Genomic DNA, 26,294 nt, shown 5'->3' with positions numbered 1-26,294 from the left:
GTCCGTCACACCTGGCTTAACTAACCAGCGAGTATCATCATCGTCCATGTTTAAATGTCACACTGTGAGAGATGGCTCTTACTAACCTTCTTTAAAGCCATGAGATGACTTCTTTTTAACCCTTTAAGACCTACCATAGAACCAAGTTCGCCAGAGCTTATATTATATTTTTACATGCTGTGGAGCCATTTTTGGGAGCATTTCAAGTTGCTATACATCAATACAACCATTATAGCCCAAACTTTAATAATATGTCTGCATTAGGTGCATAGTAATTACATAAATTGCAAAAAAGTGCAATAAACTACAAAAAAATTGAAAATCGTTTTTGTTTTTTTAACATATATTTCTAGTTAGAGAAATTTAAGAGGCTTATCCCTCAAAACTGTAAATACAAAAAAGTTACACAAACTAGTTTCCCACCACAGGAAATTTATTTTGAGTGTCTTCATAGTTTTATTTTTGAAATACACCAATTTTTATATACTGCAGGAAAAACGAAAATAAATATTAGAGTGCAAATTTGCAAAATAACAGCATATGCATCAAAATAAACTATTTCCAGCAGTGCAATATGAGTCTTAAGCATCCCAGAAACGACACAGAAAGTCATAAAGTCAAACATAACTTTTTAAAACACATAACAAGTAAAACACAAGCTCATAAGGCCCCGATCGTAAAAAACTACATTTCCGCAAAATGACGTCACTTCCGGTTTCGGGCAGGTCATGCGGTCATGTGATAGTTCGCGCTGATGGACGTAGGAAGTGTTACAAACAGCTGATGGATCAGCGAAGCGTGTTTCTGGAATATCATGTTTTTGTTGCTGCAAGTGCTTTTTATGCAGTTTTTGCAAAGCTATATGTGGAAGGAAACTGTGACCTAGGACAAGCTGATGGCATAAGATGTAAGTACAACTCCTCCAGTTTCATATGCAAAAAAAATTATTGCGCTAGCTTACTTGGTTGCAGAGCTACCGGGATTTAAAAATAGTTACGCAAAACAGAGCGTGCCCGCTCCGATCGGCTGTAAAGGGTTAAAGCATTTACAAGATATTCATCTTGTTCACAAGACTGTTAACTTTTTGTTTAAAGACTAAAATTGTGTCACGTGTTTCAAACTTCATGCTTCATCACAGCCACAAACAAAATGTCCAGTTTGTGTAAAAAACACAAATCTGAGTCTTGATCTTAAAAGCTAAGCAGGTTCGGCCTGGTCAGTATGCTGAACACCAGGTTAGGAGGTCTGCTGCAGTTTTCTTCCTGTTAAAAGGGAGTTTTTCCTCCCCACTGTTGCCTCAAAGGGGGATGTAATTGTTGTGTCTTTACCTTTATCATTGTTGTGATTTGGCAGTATATAAATAAAACTGAATCAGTTTATTTTTTTACAAACTGCTGTGAGACTGCACCATGTCCATATGCAACATGCATGCAAGGCTTTCTTCTTTGTCAGAGCAACATGTAAAATCTTATCTCTAATTGTTTTGGAGGTCAAAAGTTCTTTTATAGCCGCTAAGCACCCTGCTTTGACACTTATCTGTTCACCTTATAGGTACTCATGTAATTTTGCATTTAACCTCCAAGGACCTGGCGTCCACATATGCGGACATCGCATTTTAGGTTGTCTAGACCAAAATACTACATTTTCTCATTTTCGTCAAAAACAAAAAACAGGTAATTCATCAGGTCCCAATCAGCCCAAATAGCAAAGAGGGTGCATGCCATGAAAGAGTTCGTGTCTTAGGAGGAGATTAAGAAGATTTTGGAAAGACAGTTTGAGAGTCGCATCAAAACCCTGCAAATTGTGAGGTTCCATCAAACAGCAAAAAATTAGCAGGTTAAATATTGCAGTGTGTGGACAGCGTGTCTTCTTCCATTGTTGGTGCTTCTGCCCTGTAGCTGCTCCCCCAACTGGAACTGTAAAAGCAATATCAGCCGCTGTTTGGAGGGGTGGTTTTTGAAGAGAGAAAATTTAGTACCCCCCAGCTACTGCGCTGATTTTCTATCAGTCTTGGCTCCATAGATCGAGGCCGCTGAGCAATGAGTGCATGTAAATGCAGCCCTCCACACAGTTATTACCGACAGCTTTGTGCTGCGTTTTGACAGCCATAGCGAGAAAAGCACGACCAAATTAAAAGAATTGCATTGAAAGAAACATCTGTACTGTAAAAGGCCAAGGCACAAATAATTTGTAGCAATCAAAATGTCCATAAAATTACAGGTTATGCAGAATGTGCCGATCAGTGCATTGCTTGGTATGCAGTTACAGTGAATACAACCCTAACAGAATAATCACAGCGAGTACTATTGCCCTCTTAACTACACGGATGCCATAAAGTGCTCCTTTTCATTCAGAATCGATGCACATGCAGACGAGTTCACACACAGAGAGCTGAAAAAATAAATGACGCACAGTGTAAGTGCACACATGTGTTTTAGAGGGCAGAAATGTGGAGAAAATGCTCGTTTTAGGTGCACACGTGTTTTGATTAATGGCATTGAATTTTGGGGAAAGAGTCAGATTCAAGCCAACGAGAAACAGTCACGTGATCGAGTATTTGCTGATGTGCTGAGCATTTTAAAGTTATTTTTCCAGTTTCTCCAAGACTCGGCTGCTACAACAAGTACCAAGTTGAGCCAGTTTTTACATGAAATTAGTCAATATCTTAATCCCGACACACAACACTGATACCAAGAGTGTTTCCACACACAAAACTTTGTCAAAATCTACGTTTGTGGGGGGATTTTAAGCCTCTTTGGCTGTTAAATCTAACTCATAGAGTACTGTTTAAAACAGTGTTAAAGGAGTGCTTCATACAGGACTGTTCCTCAGAATCACCAAATGAATAACAGCTGCAATGCAAAGAGTGCAGACACATTGGTTACAGTGTTATATGGCAAAAAACACACTCAAACTGAAATAATCCTTCATCCTCAAAGTAACAGATATTAAATTGCTAAAACAAAGTGGATCTATTCTGCTCATATTTTATACTTGGACTCTTCTAGAGTAGCTTTGCACAATTCAGAGTTCAAAATAATCCCCCTTTATCTTCTATCAGTGAGCTCTTTTAGCTCCTCCCACTTTGAGCAAACTTTGCATTGACGGGCTGCCCCTCCCAAACAAATTAGAGCAGGTGGGCGGGGCTTACTGTGCCTTAGATGGCCATATTAAGGATATCTAATCTCCGTGACATCATACAAACCCAAGCAGAGAGAAAAAAGCAGCATTAATTCACAGGGATTCGCCGTTCATACACTGGCAGAAGGCAGAACGGATCCACTTTAACCATCACATTAATTCACCAGTATGTGTGTTGGTCAGAGTTTGTGTTTTGGAGGTTACGCAGACAAATGCAATGTCGAAAATAAAGAATAAGGTTGAAGTCTGTACTGTGCACTGATGCCTGAAAAGGTGATTTTTCAAATGCAAGTCAAAAAAATAGCTCTGAGCTGTCACACAGCATCCCCCCTTATTGTCAAATAATGAGCACACTGTTTAAGCTTTAAGAATTAAATAGCCAATCATGATCACCCGAGGTCAGCAACTTCATTTCATCCCATCACACTGATTCAGAAAAATAAAAAAGACAAATTGGTGACAAAGCCATGAGTACATGAGAGAACATCGGGTTAGTAAATGTTTAACTCCTCCAGTGACCTCATCAGCTGATTAAAACCTCGTCTACAAGCCAGAGAAGCAAAGGGCTCATTCACAGGGCAAAGTAATGGGACGAGTCACCAAAACCCATTCAAAGTCACTCTTGTGTCCGCTTACAGTATAAAGTAAACGGAGACATAAAGTAAAATAGGCCTGGTGCCAAGTGTGCAAATTGATTCAACTTCACTGGAGTGACTCCTAGTTTTGGCTCTGCAGGTTTTACTGGAGTTCCTCACACCTCAAATCCCCTTAATAAACATTATTGAACAGTTTTGTATCAGAGGCAGCTGTTTCAACAGAACAGCTGTTAAAGTGAGTGTTCATCAGCCACCAGGTACATCTACAGATGAGGTGACTAACAATTCCCAAAACATAAGAAGAATTTAACTTTTTTTTATTTCCAATGAACGGTGACCAATGGATGTTCTAATTCCACTCCTTTTCATGTTTGCCCAGGACAAAGTGGAGTTTAATCACTTCCTGCTTGAGGTGAAGAGGTTTCTCCCAAAGACGTGACTGGAGAACGTTTGGCAGGAAATTCATACAGAGTAATAACATGGCCACTTACAGGACAAACCCTTCACTACAAAACAGCAACACAGTATCATGTTCAGACATCGTTTCAAACACGCAAGATGTCTTTAATTCACGTAACGTGGATTTATTTTACTTACTTCATCTTTTTAGTTTCAAATAGCTGTACAGCACTTCGTTTGAAAGCGCTTTATAAGTTATTATTATTATTATTATCATTATTACTGTGAAAAGTAATGCTAGCAAGTTGGTTAGGGATACTGAAGATGGCTTTGGTCAGCTCACACTGGTCCTTAACAAGTCATTCAGTCACATATTTTATTTAAATAAAAATGGTTCTGATTTGGTTCTCCGGAAATTTAGCTAACCTTGTTTCAGAAGTCGTTAAAATCATCTCACGTATGGGAGATTTATTGGTTTTAAGGAAACAAAAGAAATGTAACTGTAGACAAAACGACTTGTTAAACTGCAACGTCTGTGATATTGTCACCATGCTTGATATAAACAGCGGCTTTAGCAAGCTGAATACAGCGGAACCCCGACTTACGAAATTAATTCATTCCCGAGGGTCTTTCGCAAGTCAAAAATTTTCGTAAGTCGAAGCACCCATCGCGCCTTGTGAGTGAACGATAGGCGTCGTTCAAGTGGAACAGCGAAGCGCAAGTCCGAAAGCCAAGGGGGTTGTCACATGATTCGGAAGGCATTGTGGGCATTGTAGGCATTGTGGGCTCAGCCAATCAGAGCCAGCGGACTTCGTAACACGGGTAGAAATATTGCCGTTAAGCGCCTTCGTAACTTGAATTTTTCGTTAAATGGGGTATTCGTAAGTCGGGGTTCCACTGTATTTGAAATTTTGTGAATTCCTGAGAAGAACTTCAGGTTTTTCGTGTGTAATCTGACATATTTCCATTTTACTGTTAACTGCTTTTGCTAGCATCACTTTTTCACAGCATACTTCAGTGTCCTGGAAGACAATTTTTTTTCTGTTTTGACAAATTTTTACAAAAAAAACAAAAGTTCATATTAACAGTAATTTGCCATGAAACTATAAATGTACCAATGCTGTCGTTATGTATTCCCTGTGAGACATTCTTAAACTGATTCGTGACTGTAAATTTAGAAAGGAAGCCATTTGTAGTTTTTAGTTTCAAACGGAAGCAGTGTCACTAACTCACAGAATACTTTCTGTAAATTAAACTGTGCAAGGCAACAAAAGCACAGGCTTGGAGCGAGACCGATCAAACCTCAACAGAACAAGACGAATGAACTTTAGATATAACGAAGAAAGCAGAAGTGAACCATTACAAAATTTCTGTGCAGCTGAAACCATGCTGAATCTGTAAATGAGCCAAAAAGCACCACAAAAACTACAAAACGGCATTTTACAAAAGCAGGACCGCACTCTGAGCTGGTTTTAAGAAAAGACGAAGCACTACAGAAGGAAACAGAGCCGACATTCAAAAATCCCGTGTGCTTTGTTCGGTGGAGATGAAGTGACGCTGAAACACTAAATAAAGAATGACAGCGTGGAGTCATTCTGAATGTTGCTTCTTGCTTCAGAGGCACAATGAATGAACGTCTGCAGGGATATTGTCATCATTTTTACATCTATATGTGGTGACGTCTGATGCCGGTGTTCATATAATATATAGTTTAATGACTTTAATTTAAGGATTAGAGGATAACAGCAACTCTAACAATACACTAAATAGATAATAATAATCATAAGGGTTTGGTTCACCTGGCTAATTTCACAGATGGTAGCTGGATCCACACCAGGCTTCTTTTAACCTACCTGCGGAGACGTTTTCCTAAAACCAAACCAGCAGTTGGTCCTCTGGCTGAGGTCGGCTCCAAATAGATGGATTTAATTTATACTTTAGAAGATTTTTCTAAGATTTAAAATTTTTGTGACCACTGCTAACTGGAGTCACTGAACTGGATCTGAGGACTCTTTGTGCTGTTGGAGTCTTCAGAGGGATTTTTATGGGAATCATCCAAAAAAATATTACAGTTTACTATGAAGTGAAGACATCCAAGAGGTTTGTGCTTCAGTTTTGGTGAGTGAAACTGAGGTTTTATTATTCTAGTTACTAGCACTCATTAGCAGAAATCCATGCCTGTGCAATGCACCTTTACAGTCTAAGAGTCAGATTTACTAACACCAGCACCAACTGGGTTTTGGTGCCGCTACTCTCAGTGTACACAAAGAAACCAGTGAATGCCAACTTGTCTGCAAACACTCACCAAACTCTTGGTCGTCCAACCTTTTGGTGTAGCAGTAGGTACATCTGTGTGACCGATTTCACCAAGCAACAGCAAGTAGTGGTTGCCAGACGGTTGACAACAAGTCTCTAGACCTGTGTGAGTGAGGTCTAACCAAGTTTGTTGGCCTTAGCTGATAACATCCACCTCAAATATGGTCACTTCTGCCTCCAAAAAACCAACATGGCAGAGGCCAAAAAGCAAAGCTTCAAAACCAGTGGGTGACGTTTCATCTCATTAAACTGAGATATTAGAACAAACAAACTGTAATTACTCCAACTTTGCCCTCTCCTTCTTCGCTGTAGAGATTCACACAAACCAGTAAACAGTGAGAGGAGCCTGCAGCCTCCAAACATCATCTTAAATGTGTTGTATCTATCTGTGTTGTTCCAGTTCAACACAGAAATGATCTGGCTGGTCATCACGGATACTAAACCAAAACTATCCATTTAACGAAGTTAAAAGTTAATGTTAAAAATAATTAATGCAAGATAAGTTCATTAGTCATGATTTTTAGGTCAGAAACAGTAAAAGTAAACAAAGCAACGAATTGTAGAGTTGAAGCCTGGTGTGGAAGTCTCCTCTGTCAATTAACTGTGAAGGTGCCTGAACATGCTATAACTGTGTATTGATAATAATTCATGTGTGTACATATTGTGAGATATTACATTCAATATCAGTGTCATCCTAAGTCTAAGGTAATAAATGCAGTTTAGGCCTATACGTGGTCGTCTGTAAAGCTTTTTATTTGCAGTAGGTGGTCAGGTCTGGCTTTGTGGTGTTTTCATTTTAAAAATACCTGTTGATCAGGAAGCTCCGCCTTCACGTACCTTTATTTCTCTTTTCAGTTTGAGGTTTTCTGTGTTTGTAACTAGACATTCGAGTTGCTCACAACACAGCACTGAACTATACAGCAGGTTTAAAGTTGCAATAATTCAAACTAAAATTTAAATGATTAATTGGAGTGTAGAAAAGCTAAATTCAGTATGCTAATTTTAGGCGGTGTCCTTATTGTTCTCTGAGCTACAGCATACAGAGTTACAACTTTCAGTTTTTAGCTACCATACCGGATTTATTGGAGCTTTGCAGCAGAAATCGCACCTAAAATTCAGTGGAAATTATTGTTTGCGTTCCTTAATTCGTATTTAAGAAACAAAACACAGCTACAGAATTTTCCTGGCTGTTCTGATTCCCAGAACACTAAATAACGTCAAAACCGTGTACGTGTCTTTCACTAGTGATGTTTGATGGAACGCTGATATGTCCAACTCACCGTTTTTCACAGGAGAAGATTTGTAGTGTAAAGAAGCACATCTGAACCCATATCAGAGATTTTTGTAGCTGGAGTCCAGCTGTTATTTGAGCCTAAACTTACCTCAGGGGCCTAATAGGGGTTACCTTAGTGAACTGCAATCGCTGGTTAATAAACCTGTAATCTGGCACCTCTTCTGTTGGGTTCTATAGGTCTTTAAACTGGGTTGGTTTATTTCTTGGTGACCAGTTCTGCCAAATGAAAGACACAGATGCGGCATCTGACAAAACGGCGCTATCCAACACCTGGGAACATGACTGCCTCGAATTTGTTGTGGTTTATTTTGATGCAACATGGCTAATATTTCATTATTGCTTGTTTTTTTTTCTTTTCTTTTTTTAAAGCAACTTTAAAATAAGAGTGAACATTTTAAAAAGGAATCTGAAGACTGTCCCAGTAACCACACGTCATCACGAGTATCCTAATGCACATTTATTTGGTGAATTTCCAGTATTGTTGGATCTTAGATACACAAGTACACCATCGCTCCTGCAAATACTATATATGGCTCAGCTGATTTACGGGAAAGTACACCAACCAACCACCCGGTCTTACTATTATGATCTGAGGAGCTAATAGAAGTAAGACAATCCAAAAACAAAAAGAAAGTTTTTTTAGTGAGTAAAATCTAGAAAACCATGAAGTGTATTTAGCATGCTATAGCTTCTGTTTGTGGCATCGGTCAAAACAGCAGCGAGCCTGTCCTTCACTGTTCTGTTGCACTATTGTATGAACTGTATGTCATCTACTGCAGCTACAAGCCCATCGTATTACTGTGAGAACAGAATGATATCAAAGCTAAAATGCCAGACACATGCAGCGTGGCTATAGTTAACTTCCCTTGCCGTTAATCACTCTTTTCTAGTACTGTAGAAGGTTAATATTAGCTATACGAGCTTAATTTGAAGTGCTACTCAATTTTGTCTTGAATTCAATCAACTGATATAATTTATAAGCCATTATATCACATTTACTAGTTACTTAGTGAACTTGCACTAACACTCAGCACCTATGTCTCAAACCCTTTTTTTTACCAAACAAAATTGGTGTTATATAAATAAAACTGAGACCAGATCTCACCTTTGATTATTCCTGTGTTAGATGCTCGGTAGGAATGTGTTTGTTTTTTTGGGGGTTTTTTTGTGATTCCCCGTAAAATGTGATGCTCTGAATCCCCTTTATTCTTCACTGATTTAGTTAACAGTAGTTTTCACTCAAACAGTAGTGCTTAGTATTTGAACATAAAAGGGATCATTCTCCCCATGCAGTGTCTTCTGTAATGTCCTGGCATTGTGAGAGCTGAAAGTCAGCAGGCCCACACCCATAACAATGAAAAAAACTGAATTTGAAACATGTGACACTTCTCGCAATAAATGGTAGCCACACTGGCTTTGTAAAAAAAGAGATGGACCACCCAACAATGCTCTTCTGAAACTCAGACTCACAGTCTGAGCAGGAGATAGCTGGACTAGCTAGCTTGCTAAGTGGTGTTTACTGCTAAATTGTCATCGTAACTGTGCAAGAATTTATCCTTATGGGTGTTCATACAATGCAGCGATCATAGTCATATTCAAAGATAATTTCTGCCAATGGTCTGACTGGGAATGATCGATTTGAGACGGTACCTTATCAAAACGCTATACACCACCACACAAAGAAGAATATGACAGTAATGTTAGCAAGAAAGCTAAAGGATAGCTGGTTAACTGTAACTTAGCTACACTGCATGAATCTGGCATCAGCTACAAAGCAATTTAAAATGAGTAGCCAACCTAGCACCAGGTTTACCTCCTGAACGAGCTTACCTTATACACTCCAGATAATATTTAGCTAGCAATTTGTCTGTGTTAGCAACCTAGTGTTAGCCAACATTAGGCTAATCCCCAGAAACAAACAAAGGGCCCACCATTGATCAATTTTTTGATAACAATGAAAAAGTTATTAATAACGACACATTAGAAAATCAAAAGTCAATTATGTAAATGCACAAGTGAGCCTATTCATCTTCATTTTGAGTAGTTCTTCTCATTTGATAAGTTTTAAACTACAGGCGATCCAAGTTCTTAAAAACTGAATTTATGCAGTATTACTCCAAAAAGGCTGTTTTTTTCCTGGAAAAGCTGAGCACAGAAAGTTATTAGAAATACTTACAAACTTAACTTTGGAGAAATGTGCATCAAGAACAGATTGTGTTACTTCAAGACCACAAGTGTGAGTACTGGGACAGACATATTGTGCCTCCCTTTATGTAGGAATCTTTTTTATCTTTTTAGTGCTGGAAATTTAAGCCACTATTTTTGCATTGAAGTTACGCTCTGAATACTGATCAAGCAGAAGCAGAACTTCACAGGTGGTTTATATCCCTGAATTCATGTGCCAACAAAGCAGCAGATTTAGTGTTTCAAACGCAGTCAAATTTTCAAGTGGATAGTCAGTTCACACAAAGTGGTGACACACAATTTGAGCACAGTGGCGTGAAAACAAAACACTGAGACCAGAAAACAAATCTGGTTTCTGGACAGAATTGATCCTCAGAGACCTTACAGAGCAACATGAGAAAAGTAGAAACGGTGAAACATGACTGCCAGCAAACTAGCCATGGTTTTATTACCAAAGTCTCTCTCTCTTCTCTAACACACACACACACACACACACACACACACACACACACACACACACACACACAAAACAACTAAAGACAGGAGACTTTTGGTTCCAGGATCACCTTCTAATCGTCAACTCCTACAGTGGTGCATTATCATGCAAACCATGCAAAAACAATGAAAATGTATTCATATAAAAAAATAAGTGTTACAAAATGGCATAGCAAGTATATGTAACCATTCATTCTCTTTTTCCTTTTCCTGATATCCTGAACTTTGCAGTGACTACACTAAAAATCGCATGCGTTACATGCAGTGCGGTTGGCTTTGCAGCAATAAAGCTTTTGGGTGTATATAGTATGTATATTATTGTTCTTTTTTTATGTCAGCTAAACTTTTGCGAAGAGTGCACTGTACAGAGTTTTACTTTACAAACGGTGTGGTTTCCCTTTTTCTTTCTTTTTTCTGGGCAGTCTCAGTGCCATGGCTCTCTGACTGGACCGTGGATGGCATGATGAGATCTGCGGTGGCCTCTGAAGGTCGATTATCTCGGATAAGATCCAACTTAACCTCCCCAGACGTTCAGTCCACAGCGGTGGCTTTGACCCAGGGCTTGGGTTTAGAGGCTTGGGTTGAATTTAATATCTTAACTCAGAGTGGTGGATATCTGCGCCGAATTTGTTTCCTCTCAGGGTGGCATGGTCCACACAGCGTCGCCGAATCCCTCACCAGTGGAGGAGAGAGGCAGGGGGCCCCCACTTGGTGTGAAAGGGTCTGTGTCTGTGTCCGTCTCCCCCTCCGCCAGGTAGCTCGGCCTGGGTCTCGTCCAGCCAGGGTCCCCGGGCGCCAAACCGGCCCCCATTGAGAAGTTCTCCCCTTCCCGCTCCCCAGAGATGCTGAATCCACTGGGCGAGCGCTCCAGCTCCTCGTGGTTAACCGATAGCATGGAGAGCGGTGAGTCACCACCTTGCCCCCCTGTGGTCCTACCCAGTCCCACTGACAAGTCCTGCAGGGAGCTGATGGGCAACACTGTGGGACGCTCGGTGTAAGTGGGGATGATTGCTGAAGGTGGGGGTTGGGGTTGATGAACCGAAGGGGCAATGCCGACTCCTCCTGCCAACCCCACCCCTTCTCTGCCTCCTCTTCCACGGCCATAATAGGGGTTCGCCTTGCTGACAGGCACCTGGTACATGTGTGGGAACGCCTCGGCGTAGTTGAGGAAAACCCGTCTGATCTCACCGTTTGCCGTAGGATTGCAGGTCTCCAGGGTCATGCGGGCAGAGCCGGCAGAGTCCACCTGCAGGTGCTCAGTGTGCTGGATGTGCATGTCCACCAGGAAGTCCAACTTCTTTTCCATGTCCTCCACCTGAGAGAGAAATACACAATGGAACCAGTGGATCGCATAACAGGTGTGTTTATTTACCAATCACCTTGGCCAAAATATGATGTAAAGAAATGTTAGTAACCCCTTCAGTGCTTTTAGTAAGGTTTGATAAAACCTTTGCAGACATTGCAGATATGAGAAATATCAAATATCATGTTGATTCTTTTACTGATAACTTGGTGTTTTCACAGTTTAATCTTGGTAATCTTCCTAAAGAAAACCATTAATTATGAACCCTGCACCACCACTAATAATGACGACAATGCTCCAGATGCAGGAGAGAAACACTCAGCACAGGAAAGACGGGCAGAACAGAATCATGAAAGTCTCTTTTTTTAAGCCTGGTCCAGTTTATCTTGTAAAGTGTTAAACAGCGGATGATAGTTCGGTGGTGGTGAAGGTTATAGACTCTTTTTGTCTTGCTGTAGAAGTCACTGCATGCTGCAGAACTGAAATCGAGTAAGAACTGCAAGTGTAATCGCATAACATGATTAGTAATATTTGCTACAGTTGGGCCAAATGGGTTGAATAGATCTGCTGTTCAAAGTCATCTCCAGCTGAAGCAGCTTGTTGCCATATTCAGAGGGTTCTCTGACCCTGGCAGTGCAGCGCTTTGTTTTATTGGAAACAGTAATTTAAGTGTCCTGTTCCAAAAGGTCTGCCAGTGTTTCTGGTCTCATCAACGTGACAGTTTTTTTCTAAATTAGCAAATTTTACCGGCATTACATTAAACTCTAAATTGTCGCCAGATGTCTCAACATACAAAGCCCAAGGGTAACAAACTAAACTATAAAACAATTTATCTCAAACAATACAAAGAGTTACTTTGTTTGGAGAAGGAACACCTTGGCAGAATATTTGCCTTTAGTAGTTTTAGTTGTTACCTGTCTCTCCACCCTGACAAATCTGCCCATCATGCTTTGGTCTTCCGCATCTGGCATGGAATTGGCTTTGGCTATGTAGGACTCATGCCTGGAACAAAGGGACATCGAGTAGATGTGGACTGCACAGACATTTGTTACAAAAACTAAATAACATAGTTATAACTAACCTTTATACTAATTTGTAATTGTTTTACAACATTGTAGCCATTTTAGAGCTCTGTAGCAGTACCTGGGTGACTGGTTGGGCGGGTAAGTAAAGGGTGTTTTCTGAGTTTTCTTGTGTTTTGGGGTGAGAGGAGGTCCAGGGGCAAGAATCATGTCAATCCTTAAAATAAAAAAAATAATGAGCATGAGGAAAAGAGAAAATTGGCTTCGTTCAAACTGATCAGCCTCGTGTGTAAAAGACTAACTCACCTCGTCTGGAGGTATTTAATTCTACAGAGCATGTCCAGGTGTCCAGCAGAGTACTGCTCAATAACATCTTTGACATCATAAGGCCTCAGAGTTTCCTTAAACCGCTTCTTGTTCAAGAGGAATTGCATGATCCTGTGTGGCAACAAACACTTCAAATGAAAACACTTCTCAAACATCAGACACAGTTAACAAACGTCAGCTACCACACTTACCTTCATTGTATAGACACGTGTTTGTCAGGAAACAGGAATGCAAGAATCAAACAAATGAGAAGCATTTCACTGGTTTAGATCTTAACATTATTAACGTATCTGATCTAAACAACACTACATTTACTGGCCCTAATAACTAGCGGATGATACCGTGGAGACAAAGACTATCACAACGTTTCCCAACCAGAAGCCGTGGGTGGATAAAACCATCCGCGACGCTCTGAGATCCCGCACCGCTGCCTACAACACGGGACTCATGACGGGGGACATGGACCCGTACAAAGCCGCGTCATATAACGTGCGGAGGGCGGTGAAAGAGGCGAAGCAGCGCTACGGGAGGAAACTAGAGTCACAACTCCAACAGAGTGACTCTAGGAGCCTGTGGCGGGGACTAAGGACAATAACGGACTATAAAGCACCAACGACCGGTATGACGAACGCGGCTGTGACTCTGGCAGACGAGCTGAACACTTTCTATGCTCGCTTCGAGGCTGCAGCTAAGGTCTCCAACAATGCTAGTGTTAGCGGCGCTAACGGCTGCAGACAGGAAGATACTGCCAGCACTGGAAACGTGCTCGTCATCTCCGAGCATGAAGTAAGGAGAGCCTTCAAGAGAGTGAACACCAGGAAAGCAGCAGGACCAGACGGCATCCCAGGTCGTATCCTAAGAGACTGCGCATACCAGCTAGCTCCTGTGTTCACTGAGATATTCAACATCTCTTTATCTCAGTCGGTGATCCCCACATGCTTCAAAGAGTCCATCATTGTTCCTGTCCCGAAGAAACCCCACCCTGCTTCTCTCAATGACTATCGCCCTGTAGCCCTCACCTCAGTAGTGATGAAGTGCTTTGAACGCCTGGTCAGAGACTTCATCATTTCTTCACTACCACACTGGACCCACTACAGTTTGCTTACCGTCCAAATCGTTCCACAGACGATGCCATCTCTCATCTCCTCCACACATCACTCACTCACTTGGACACTAGAAGGGGGAATTATGTTAAAATGCTCTTCATAGACTACAGCTCTGCATTTAACACCATAATTCCCTCCACACTCACCACCAAGCTGGAGCATCTGGGACTCAGCTCATCTATGTGTCTGTGGATCTCCAACTTCCTAACTGGCAGACCACAGGCAGTAAGGATGGGCGGACATGTCTCAGCCTCCACCACTCTCAGCACTGGAGCCCCCCAGGGGTGTGTTCTGAGCCCCCTGCTGTACTCTCTGTACACATATGACTGTGTGGCCACTACCAGCTCCACCACCATCATCAAGTTTGCTGACGACACCGTCGTGGTGGGCCTGATCTCTGATAACAACGAGACGGCCTACCTGAAGGAGATTAGGAATCTGGAGAACTGGTGCCAGAGGAACAACCTCCTTCTAAACGTCAGTAAGACAAAGGAGCTGATAGTGGACTTCAGCACTAAGCAGGAGAGGAACTACCAGACCCCCGTCATCAACGAGTGCCCAGTGGAGAGAGTGGACAGCTTCAAATACCTCGGAGTTCACATCACGCAGGACCTGTCATGGTCCTGTCACATCAACACTGTGGTGAAAAAGGCCCGACAGCGTCTCTACCACCTCAGACGCTTGAGAGACTTCCAACTGCCCTCCAAGGTGCTCAGGAACTTTTACTCGTGCACCATAGAGAGCATCCTGGCGGGAAACATCTTAACCTGGTTCGGGAACAGCACCATGCAGGACAGACGAGCTCTACAGAGGGTTGTGCGGTCAGCTGAGCGCACCATCCGCTCCGAGCTCCCTGACCTGCACTCAATCTACAGCAGGCGGTGCTGGACCAAGGCCAGGAAGATGGTGAAGGACCTCAGCCATCCCAACAACAGACTGTTCTCTCTGTTGAGGTCAGGAAAGCGATTCCGCTCCCTGAAGACCAACACAGAGAGACTGAGGAGGAGCTTCTTCCCGCAGGCGATACGGTCTCTCAATCACACCACCACACAGTACTGACCCACACATATGGTTCTTACACACACACTGGACTTTCTGGACTTTGGTTTTGCACAACACTGGTCACTATATTCTTCATTTCCGGTTAATACTTGTACAGCTGCTGTTATTGTGTATATATTTATTTATATTTAGATTTCTTCATACATTCTTATATAGTTCTATATTGTGTATTTTGTTGTACAGTTATTTTATTTTCAACTTTAATTTATATATTTATCTTTATCTTATTCTTCCCAGTTAAATTTACCCTTCATTCTAATTTGTGTTGTACAGTTATTTCATTTTTAACCTTAATTTATATTTTATTCCTTCCTAGTTAAATTTACCCTTTTTAATTTTTCATATTTATTTCCTATCTTATTCATAGCCTTTTCCTTTTTTGTTTTCTTTAGGTCACGAGCAGTTGTCCAAGCATTTCACTACATATCGTACTGTGTATGACTGTGTACGTGACAAATAAAATTTGAATTTGAATTTGAATTAATGTTTGTCTGCGGTCTTTTACCCCTTTTCCACTGACACGGTGGAGCCACCAGTGGCCGTGGGAAGAGCGACCACCAGAAATTCCTCAATTATTGGTAGATTCACTCCATATTTCTTTGCCCACACTTACTAAGCACAAGTACTGGCACCATGTTACTATTAAATAGATTTAAGGCGGAAAACTAAAAATTGATATATGATCCCGTGTTTCTATCGGTTTATCTACTGGGAGACACTAATTATGGGAACTGAACCAGTGCAGAGGCTGTGGAGTACAACAACAAGCCAAAGCCTCATCGCTTCTGCTCAAAGTCAAATAGTAAGCTGAAAGCTTGAATAGAAACACACCACAGTCGATTTGTTATCCAAGGAAAAATTACAAAAACAGTGCAACAGTCTCGTAGTCTGAAAGCACTCCAAGGTTAAATTGTTACTTTTAACAGCTTCACTCAAACACAAATAACTTCTTCATCCATTTTTGTCTTTTCTGTAACAGGTGCAAAATGAACAATAATAGCAGTCAAAGGAGCTTGCAAAGAAAAGCGTCTGGACTTCTTTAAGTTGCTTGAAGACACAAGAAGTGGAATCCTTCACTGCGCACATTAACGCTGTGGATAAGAACATCAAGTTCACCAGGGAAGACACAAAGGACAACTGTCTGCCTTTCCTGGACTGCACTGTGCACATTGAAGAGAACGGCAAACTCAACATCGAAGTTTACCGGAAGCCCACACACACGGACCAGTACCTCCTCTTTGACTCCCATCACCCTCTGGAACACAAACTTGGAGTAATCAGGACCCTACACCACCAGGCAGAACATGTTCCCTCTAAGCCTGAAGGGAAAAAGAAGGAACACACACATGTAAAGGAAGCACTCAAAACGTGCGGCTATCCTAAATGGGCGTTCTTAAAGTCAGCAAAGAGGCACAGAAAAGAAGATCAGACACCAGCGAGGGAGGATAAGAAGGACAGACGCAACAACATTGTCATCCCCTATGTAGCCGGCGTATCAGAGAAACTCAGGAGAGTTTTCTCCAAGCATGACATCCCGGTGCATTTCAGACCCAGCAACACGCTCAGACAGAAACTGGTTCACCCGAAAGACAAAACGCCAAAACACAAACTTAACAATGTGGTGTATGCTGTACAGTGCAGCGAGGAATGCTCAGACTTCTACATCGGAGAGACCAAACAGCCACTTCACAAGCGCATGGCACAACACAGAAGAGCCACCTCCACAGGACAAGACTCAGCAGTCCATCTGCATCTTAAGGATAAAGGTCACTCTTTCGAGGATGCCAATGTTCACATTTTGGACAGAGAGGACAGATGGTTTGAAAGAGGAGTGAAAGAAGCCATCTATGCCCACTGTGAGCGACCATCTTTGAACAGAGGCGGGGTTTACGACACCAACTCTCTGCCATCTATAATCCAGTTTTGAGATCCCTTCCCAGACGCCTTAACGCCCACTCACATCCTGGGCCATCTGACCTCAGGAATTCGCATGATAAGGTGGGGCCAGGTTTCACAATGAGTTCACCCGAAACTCTGGCTGATTGGGACCCACGCCCAGTTTCACACCTTGGCTCAGGCGATTAGAGGATCATCAGGGGGTCCTTTTGTCCCTCTGTGGGGGGTCACTCCCACTAGGTTTATATCTGGGACTCTCCACCATTTGACCTTAGAACTGAAGAAGCTTCTCGGATGAGAGGTGAAACGTCTTCAAGTAACTTAAAGAAGTCCAGACGCTTTTCTTTGCAAGCTCCTTTGACTACGATGACCTGGATGACTGAGAACCTTCACAGACAACAATAATAGCAAAAACAATCACGAGTAGCCTACGTATCTGCTTACTCATCACGATTGTTATACTATTTCCAAGTGGCATCTGCAAAACTCTGTGAAGCATCACTGCAGTGTCAAACTGGAGCTGTGAGGAAGGCAGGTATTACCATATGATTCCTCCCGTCTAGTCCAGGGTCTCCTCCCAGCTGGATATTTCCAGAAAGCCTTTAAAGTGGATCCTTCAAATGCCAAAAAACAACACTACAACCTCCTACTGGATCCAAATGAGTCCTCGTGTATTAAAGAGCCATTTCTTTTGGTCTTCACCTTAAGGTTCTTCTTCCTTGTCACAATAACAGTTCGGAGCAGTATGCTTGACAAGTTGGTGAATAAACAAAACAATACACCATTTCTTTCTTCCAGCAACTAAATGTAAGTGACACCTCTTTACCTCAAAGAACTTTATGACATCAGATTTGGAGCTGCTAACACTTAACAGCTTCATAACAGGACTCCACAAACTGATGGTTACAGAGGTAACATCTGTCAGTTATGTGTAATTAATGCCCCCTTCACAGAAACCGTGCGTGACATTTTCTGTCCGGTGCATTATAGTAAGCCCAGCATCTTTCAGTCCTGCATCACTGCCACCCACTGAGCTCCGGTTTTTGTCCTACAGATCTCCTACTTTCAGAGTCAGCTACTGCTGCTGCACGAGCTCCAGTGTTTGGCAGAAAGTCTTGGGTCCTGAAACTAAAACCCTCCAGATCTGAGCATCCTATTCAGAAACCCATTCAACACTGATATAATGGAGTGGAAGGAAGCAGCACTTTCACAGGGTTAATCACTCATCTCGCAGGCCCTTGCACTAGATTGAATTCCTGCATTATGTCAGCTGTGTGGCCTATAGATTTACCAATGCACTGTCAGCATGTGTGAGTTCTGCCACACTCTGTGGTTGGCATAGCTCACTGTGTTGAATTTTGATTGCTGCAGAGTTTTCTGAAAGCACATACAGCGAGGACCAATCGTACTATCATACTGTGCAGAAAACTGACCAAAAGTTGTTATTGATATTTTAAGGTGTAAATAAACATTTTGAATTCGTTACTACAAAGTTCTGTTTTCTGTCCTGTCAGTTTGTTTAGCAGGTGAAGAAGAACTGACCAGTCTGTACGTTTGGATTCTAGCTAATCCATGTGACTGCATTTAAGCGTTTTACAGCCAGCAGGTCACTGATGACCTGTCCAGGGTTTTATGAGACTTCATAACATTTTCCTTTCTCCAATCCAACAGTGATGTCATAATGTCCTTACTCAGTCAGTCTACATCACTGACTGAAGACAAAGCAATCGAGCAACCAGAAAACATTTCCTTGTTCATAACACCCATCTGCGCATCACAGTATAGGACATTTTTCTCTTCTTATCAGTATCAATTTATACTCTTTAATTGATTGGGTCTAAATCAATTAAATGATGACTTTAAAGGACCACAGAGCCCAGTTCTTGACCCTAACCTGACTGCCCTGATGACCAGTTTCAGTGTGGGGATCATCTCTTCCAGGAGGATGTCAGGGGGGAAACCCCGTTCCTCTAAGGCTGGATCTGCCACACCTCCGGCATCTGAGAGAAAAACACATTACGAATTTTGCGTTAGTAAAAAAAAGGATTAGACCAATATGGAAGACAAAAGCTCTCTGAGCTATCCGTGCTTTTTTGGTTTCAAACCTTCAGAGCTCTGGCGGAGTGTGTTGGCCTTCATTCGGAAGGCAGTGCGGAAGCGTTCCCGGTTAGTGAAGCCACCAGGTTTGGGCTCCTTGGAGGGACTCTCCTCGATGGAGTCTGCGTTTCCTGTCAGCTTCTTTACTGCCACCACAGACGGTCTTGAATTAGGAAGGCGAACACGCTCGAGTAAACTTAGTTTCTGGCTGAAGAGGGACAAACGAGAAAACAATACAGTATGGACCAAGAGAAAGCATGTGAGCACCAGCAAGTAAAGTCTTACACATCACCCAGCTGGGTGTGATCAGACACCGAAGAACGTTCAAGAAGCAAAGCAGCCAAAAGTTTAGGCAGATATTCAGATTAAAGCCACATTCTTTTAAACTTTAAATACTGATATAATTTTTCTGATCATCACTCAATTCCTGTTCTCTTCATTTTCTCCCACACCCCAAACTGTACTCGGGAGATGGCTGCTCCTCCCTGAACCGGACTAAGTCTGGAGGTTTGAAGATATAAAAGGGAGTTTTTCCTTCCCACTGTCGCCAAGTGCATGCTAATGAAATTTTTTGCACAATCAGTTTTGTTGTGATTTTTGTGTAATATAAGTTCTCCTGGTCTGCTGCTGCAACGTAACAATGCAGCTTTCCTGGCAGAAGGAAGACTCAAAGAACTGAGAGGAGATTGGTCTCCTTTACTGTCCAATGGCTGACAATATTTGGCAGCACAAAGACGAGAGCTCCCTGGGTAAAATAAGACTCCTGTGCCTTGGAAGAGGGAGAGAGGCGGGGTAACCGGAGCTGACAACAGCCCAAACAAGGCCTCTGAAACGTGGAGCGTTCTCAGCGACTTTGCTCCCACAGCAGACACACAATATGAGCCTCTATGTGGCCTCGAGGCAGAATAGGGACGGCAGATTACGGCGCTGAGAGGCCGCAGAATAGGAAGCTGTAAAGGAAGAGAGAAGCTCTTTCTGACTGCTCCTCGGCCGAATAAAGAGCAGAAAATGGGATGTGATTATCCCGTGGATCTCTGTAAATGAGGCAGCGCAGCAGGCGAAAAAAATGATGCTCCTTATCTCCCACAGCTCTGCCTTCCCAAGACACACATGTTGGTTCATAATACCTGCACAAAGCTGCGGGACAATATTAAAAGATAATTTCAGTTATTGCAAATATGGATCTTATTTCCTGGTTGTTAGGATAACAAAGGGAATACACCAGGTTACATGGGTGGGACTCATTTTACTTGGAGGTAAAAGTGAAACTACTGATTTTAACAGCTCAAAAAAAGCAGAGAGTGTCCGACACATGTTCGTTTTTCCAAATGTGTTTGGTCGAACTGAAGGTTTTTCTGTTACCATTCTCTTGATCAGGTTTTTAGTCTCTGATACTTGTTTTTTGTTAATGCACTGTGTCAATTAAATGTTATGTCTCTGAACACAAAACTCTTACCTTGTTGTTTACATTTGTTTCAGCTGTGTCTCGTCACCCTCCCATATCCATTTCCTGTGTGAGCATTAAAGCTCTGCCTTTCCCTTTCGTTGTTGTTGTCGTTCCCGTTTATTCCCTGTCTGTTTCTGAGTTTGACGGATTTATTGACCCTTTTCTTTTCGTGGACTTTGAGATTATTCAGGCTGATGGTAGAACTCAAAGATTTGCTTTGTGTTTATTTCTGCTGCCTCTGGAATCAGTAAAGCTAAAGTTAAAGTATAGCAGCTACCTGGGCACCCACCAATCATCCAGTTCATGGTTGCAGGCACAGTGCAGCTAATCTCAGCTGTCACAGGGCAAGAAAAAGAGTGCATCGTGGGACAGTCACAAATACTTAAAGTACATGTGCATACTAGAGTTTTATATTTGTTGTGTAAACATTTTAATAGTGAATATCTGACACTGACTAGTCCTTTGACTTAAACTAAAATTGTTAAAAAGGTACTTTGTCGACATAGATGTCACATAAAAGACGTAGTTTACACCTGAACTGTGGTGGAGGAGAATCATGCATCTAGTAAAACTGATACACACACACACACACACACACACACACACACACACACACACACACACACACACACACACAATAAGTAGCTTATCGGCCTCTTGTCGGACATCGTCGCACTGTTGTAGTTTCTGGCCGCCGTCCACCTCTTCGCTCAGCGCAACAAGATAATGTCAGAGTGCTAATTTCCCAGCCGCTGATCCTAAAAGGCTTTTAAAACTCTGACTGCCTGCTTTTCACTCCGTTTGACTTCATCACTCAGCGTCTGCACCCTCATTTCTTTCCACTCTTGTTCTCCCTCCACATCTCCGTCTCATCTGAATTATGTCCCCGCTTAATACTACAAATACAAGAAAAATGATTGTAATCGTTGTAATGCAACCCTCCGGTTCAGCCTATAAAACAGACGCCATTAAGAACAGGTGACCCGACCTCTCTGCTCTGCTCTACCAGCCCGTGTATCAGAGCCGTTTCAGCTTTTAGCAGCAGTAACTTAATCCAGCGTGTTGAACACAGAGGCCGGGAGGCGTCGGAGCAGAACGCTGCGCTGTAATGAGCCTGTAACGCCACCTCTGCTGACCTGAGCTGATGCGAAATGGCAGGTTTAGCAAGACTACAGCACATTTCATATAATGGCTCTGACATGTGTTTGTCAGCACTGAATGATGACATCAAAGAGCAAAGTTTTTCCTAAGTTTAAGAAATCAAACTTTTAGCTGATTATGTACTCTACATTTGTGTGTGCATGTGTGTGTGTGTGTGTGTGTGTGTGTGTGTGTATTCAACTAAAACTGGCTCTCATTTCCACTTCTGAACATTTTAATCCTTTAAGACCTACCATAGAACCAAGTTCGCCAGAGCTTATAGTATATTTTTACATGCTGTGGAGCCATTTTTGGAGCATTTCAAGTTGCTATACATCAATACAACCATTATAGCCCAAATTTTAATGATATGTCTGCATTAAGTGCATAGTAATTACATAAATTGCAAAAAAGTGCAATAAACTACAAAAAAATTTAAAATCGTTTTTGATTTTTTAACATATATTTCTAGTTAGAGAAATTTAAGAGGCTTATCCCTCAAAACTGTAAATACACAAACTAGTTTCCCTCCAAAGGAAATTTATTTTAAGTGTCTTCATAGTTTTATTTTTGAGATACACCAATTTTCATACACTGCAGGAAAAACGAAAAAATATATTATAGTGCAAATTTGCAAAATAACAGCATATGCATCAAAATAAAATATTTCCAGCAGTGCAATATGAGTCCTCAGCATCCCAGAAACGACACAGAAAGACAAAGTCAAACATAACTTTTAAAAACACCAGTATAGGCTCATAAGGCCACGATGGTAAAAAACGACATTTCCGCAAAACGACGTCACTTCCGGTTTTGGGCAGGTCATGCGGACATGTGATAGTTCACGCTGATGGACGTAGGAAGTGTTACAAACAGCTGATCGGATCGGCAAAGCGTGTTTCTGGAATATTATGTTTTTGTTGCTGCAAGTGCTTTTTATGCAGTTTTTGCAAAGCTATATGTGGAAGGAAACTGTGACCGAGGACAAGCTGATGGCATAAGATGTAAGTACAACTCCTCTGGTTTCATATGCAAAAAAAATTATTGCGCTAGCTTACGTGGTTGCAGTGCTACCGGGATTTAAAAATAGTTACGCAAAATGGAGCGTGTCCGCTCAGACCGGCTTTAAAGGGTTAATGCCAATGTATAAGTCCTAGCTTACATGTTGACTATATTAAGCACAATTACAAAAGTATAAACACGTGTTAGGCATCAATCACAGTGAAGTTGGTTCCCCCCCTTTGGAGCCACCAGTCACTGGGGAAAGGTGCATCCCCTGGTCAGCCTCTCACTGACCGGTGTATCCCCTGACCCCAGTGAGAGGCTTCTGGAGGTTGCTGCTTGGAAAACGCCCCTGTGATTGCTTCGGTTGCTAGCGCTCAGCCATAGTTTGCATGAAAGATGCAGACTTGTCTGCAAACACTTGCCAACAGCTTGCTGATTGGTTAAACTCAGACAGACAATGTTTGCCGTCAAAGTAAAAGTTGTGAGTACTGCTACAGCTACTTTGAAATGTCACATTGCTGCATCTGCTAGTATTCTGCATGGAAGTGCACCAAAAACCAGAACTGCATGCAAAATACAAGCAGATGCAGCAATGCTCCAGCAACCAAATCAAATCAAAATCAAATCAAATCACTTTTATTGTCACATCACATGTGCAGGTACATTGGTACAGCACATGTGAGTGAAATTCTTGTGTGCGAGCTTCACAAGCAACAGAGTTGTGCAAAATACAATAATGTAAACCAAAACAATCTCAAGGAAGTTTGTGGTGCAGCACCCTTTGCAGCCAATTTCACCATCTTCCAGAAACCTCTCACCAGCTGCCCAGTGACCAGAGGTTGATGGTGGTCGCAGAGTGGTCTCTATGCCTGTGTGACTGAGGCCTTGGGTAGGATAGAGTGCAAAGCAGGTGAGACCTTTTCACCTGTGCACTGGGTAATTTGTTTTTATACTGTGTCCATATGCAAACAACCAAGACCAAGGTTAGACAAGTGGCTGCTATGACTAACAGGTGAGCAGACAGGTGTCACTGACTTCACATGTGCTAATGCCACTCAGTCAGTCTGTGCAGCTTCTGTGTCTTTTGCAGGACTTTGATTAAATTATCTCATTATATCATTATATGTCGATAACCGCGGTGACACATCTGCAGCAGCTCAAGTTCAATCTGCTCCTCAAACCGAAAGCCTCAGTTGGAGTTTCACAACACTTTTTGATGTGGAGACTCATTAATGTCGCTCAGCAGGACGGAGAAAAATGAAAAGTCAAACCCATAGACCTCTTCTGAGGCCCTAATTACAAGATCTAAACTGTCACTCATAATTGAAACACAACTAATGGACTCGCTAATAGGTTTCCACAGAAACCTCTCAGCTTAAATGTCATTAAAGCAGCTGATGTGGAAGGCAGAGGGACGCGTGGGCGTTCAAAATTCATACGTCCCACGGCCATTAGCCCCGAGATTTATCCGACTGGTGAATTAATACAGGAAGCTATTTAAAGGCGGGCAGGGTGAGATATTCTAGGAAATGTTCATTAGTCTCTCCAGCATGTGGGGCTAATTAAAGCCCCGTCAGAAAGCATTTACTTTAGGCACAGCTCTGTGTGATTAACTGTGTCTCTGCATGGACACCAAACGGTGACCTACCTCGCCATGACCTCCAAGGTGTCCTTCCTGTGGACGGGGAGAGAGGAAAGGATCAAAATCAGGTATCTGCATGCAACGTAGGATTTAAATATCCTTTGATAAAGACTAAAAGTCAGAAGAGGACCAAAGCACGACAAAAATCCTCAGTTTGAAATCCACCGAGTGCATTTTTCTTGGTTGATGTTCCAAAATAGTGCAAACTGCTGATTCGTCTTTTATGTTTAATCTTTAATGAAAATTTTAATTTGAGTTTTTTTGCTTCTTACTCAAAGAAATCTAAAAGTAAAACTCTCCAGGTCAATCAACTTAGTGTTAAATCTGCAGATGCAAACAAAAAACAACATATTTAATGTTGTTTGCTAACTTAAGGTAATGCACGAGGACTATAAAAGTGACTGTTATGTTTTGTGGTACTTACCTGAAACAGGGAAGAGAGATGACAGTTTCGTAAAACCTCCAAGTGGCAATAAGGTCTTCCCTGATTGGATTGGTGGAATAATATCTCCAGGCAGACTTGAGATGGGAAGACAGGAGATCAACCAGAAGTTATAACAGCGCTCAGCTTAACTGAGTCCAGAAAACATAGAAAGTCTCAGCTGGACCACGCAGAAAGATGCCGATGCCGTCAGGTAGCGTCTCACCTGGATGAGGCCTGCAGCCGGATGTCTGCGCTTCTCAAAGTGCTTCTGTCTGTGCTGCTCCTGGACCTTCAGAGCCAGGCCCGAGCCCAGAATACCCTGCAGCCATAAAAACAGAAAACACGTCGCTCAGTGCTCCTGCCGTGCTGCGGGACGCCAGTGCCGAGCAAAATGTTAACACCTCGCCTTTATCTTGGTGAGGGTTAGCAAAAGGTCACAGCTTGGCTCAAAAGTCCTCCTTTGTCCACATCAACCAACGCAAGCAGATGTTTTACACGTACTTATTCACTCGGCTGCTCATGTATCACATACATGCAAACACATGACCTCCTGGTCATTAAGGAGGTGCAGGGCGGTGCTCTGCTAGCTGTATCCATGGGACTGATTACAGCTGATAACCTTCAGTGGGAACATGTTTTACCCACATGTTCTCATCGCAGAGTAACTGATGCTTCCAGAATGTGGAGGCTCTGGTTCGAGTCCCACTGAGACCTGCTTTCACTTGGTCGAGTGTCGGTAAACTGTGGGTGTAAAGTAAGGCTCTTTATTAACAATAGCCCTGCACAGTAAGAAGGTAGAGAGTGACACATCATAACCCCGGGACCAGAGGACGCCTGGTGTATAAACGAGTGACACCAGTGGTTGATATCATGGCACTAACTGATGCCCCGGGAGAGAACTGACTGTTTTCTTATACTGAAAGAGGCGACACTTACTAATAATCTAGCATTAAAGTGTTACAATCAACTTGTGTTGCACATTTTTTCTTCATAAATAAAAAGGTCAGAATTACTTGTGCAGTTCATACAAGACAGATTTCCTAACATGAGTATGTATTGATTGATTTATTCGGACTTAAATGAAACCCTGCACCATCAGCAGCGGTGTGTAGAGGAGAGCGCACTCACTGCAGGCAAAGCGAAGAAGGACACTCCGATCAGAGCGAAGGTGCCGGCTAGCAGCCTCCCAGCCCAGGTCTTTGGGGTTTTGTCCCCGTAGCCGATGGTGGTCAGTGTGATCTGAAAAACACAAGGAAGATAAAACACAGGCAGAAAATCTTTTAAATTAAATCACTAAAATTCGACACAAAAGCCTCGGCGTCCTCGTTTCAGCAGTAATGTTTCCGTGGAGACTCATCTCTCTCTGTGACCTTCGTATCGATCCGTTAAAGGGCTCTT

At 42.2% G+C, this 26,294-nt stretch overlaps 1 protein-coding gene across 4 annotated transcripts in view; it reads right to left on the bottom strand.

Annotated features, from left to right (window-relative positions):
- Window positions 1-1,036: 1,036 nt before the first annotated feature.
- The window catches only part of kcnq3 (potassium voltage-gated channel, KQT-like subfamily, member 3), a 117,585-nt gene continuing 92,327 nt past the window's right edge, over window positions 1,037-26,294 (bottom strand). For all 4 annotated transcript variants that reach the window (XM_076876394.1, XM_014410502.4, XM_076876395.1 and 1 more), the window contains 10 exons: window positions 26,025-26,135; window positions 25,120-25,215; window positions 24,897-24,991; window positions 24,479-24,505; window positions 19,247-19,446; window positions 19,036-19,141; window positions 13,057-13,188; window positions 12,872-12,967; window positions 12,643-12,730; window positions 1,037-11,740 (listed from right to left, as the gene is read on the bottom strand). In XM_076876394.1, coding sequence (XP_076732509.1) covers window positions 11,063-11,740; window positions 12,643-12,730; window positions 12,872-12,967; window positions 13,057-13,188; window positions 19,036-19,141; window positions 19,247-19,446; window positions 24,479-24,505; window positions 24,897-24,991; window positions 25,120-25,215; window positions 26,025-26,135 — 1,629 coding nt within the window. In that variant the 3' untranslated portion in view covers window positions 1,037-11,062. The remainder of the gene's footprint in view (window positions 11,741-12,642; window positions 12,731-12,871; window positions 12,968-13,056; window positions 13,189-19,035; window positions 19,142-19,246; window positions 19,447-24,478; window positions 24,506-24,896; window positions 24,992-25,119; window positions 25,216-26,024; window positions 26,136-26,294) is intronic.

The sequence above is a fragment of the Maylandia zebra genome, linkage group LG18, assembly GCF_041146795.1.
Source record: "Maylandia zebra isolate NMK-2024a linkage group LG18, Mzebra_GT3a, whole genome shotgun sequence".
Taxonomy (NCBI): Eukaryota; Metazoa; Chordata; class Actinopteri; order Cichliformes; family Cichlidae; genus Maylandia; species Maylandia zebra.
This window is presented reverse-complemented; position numbering and strand designations above follow the sequence as displayed.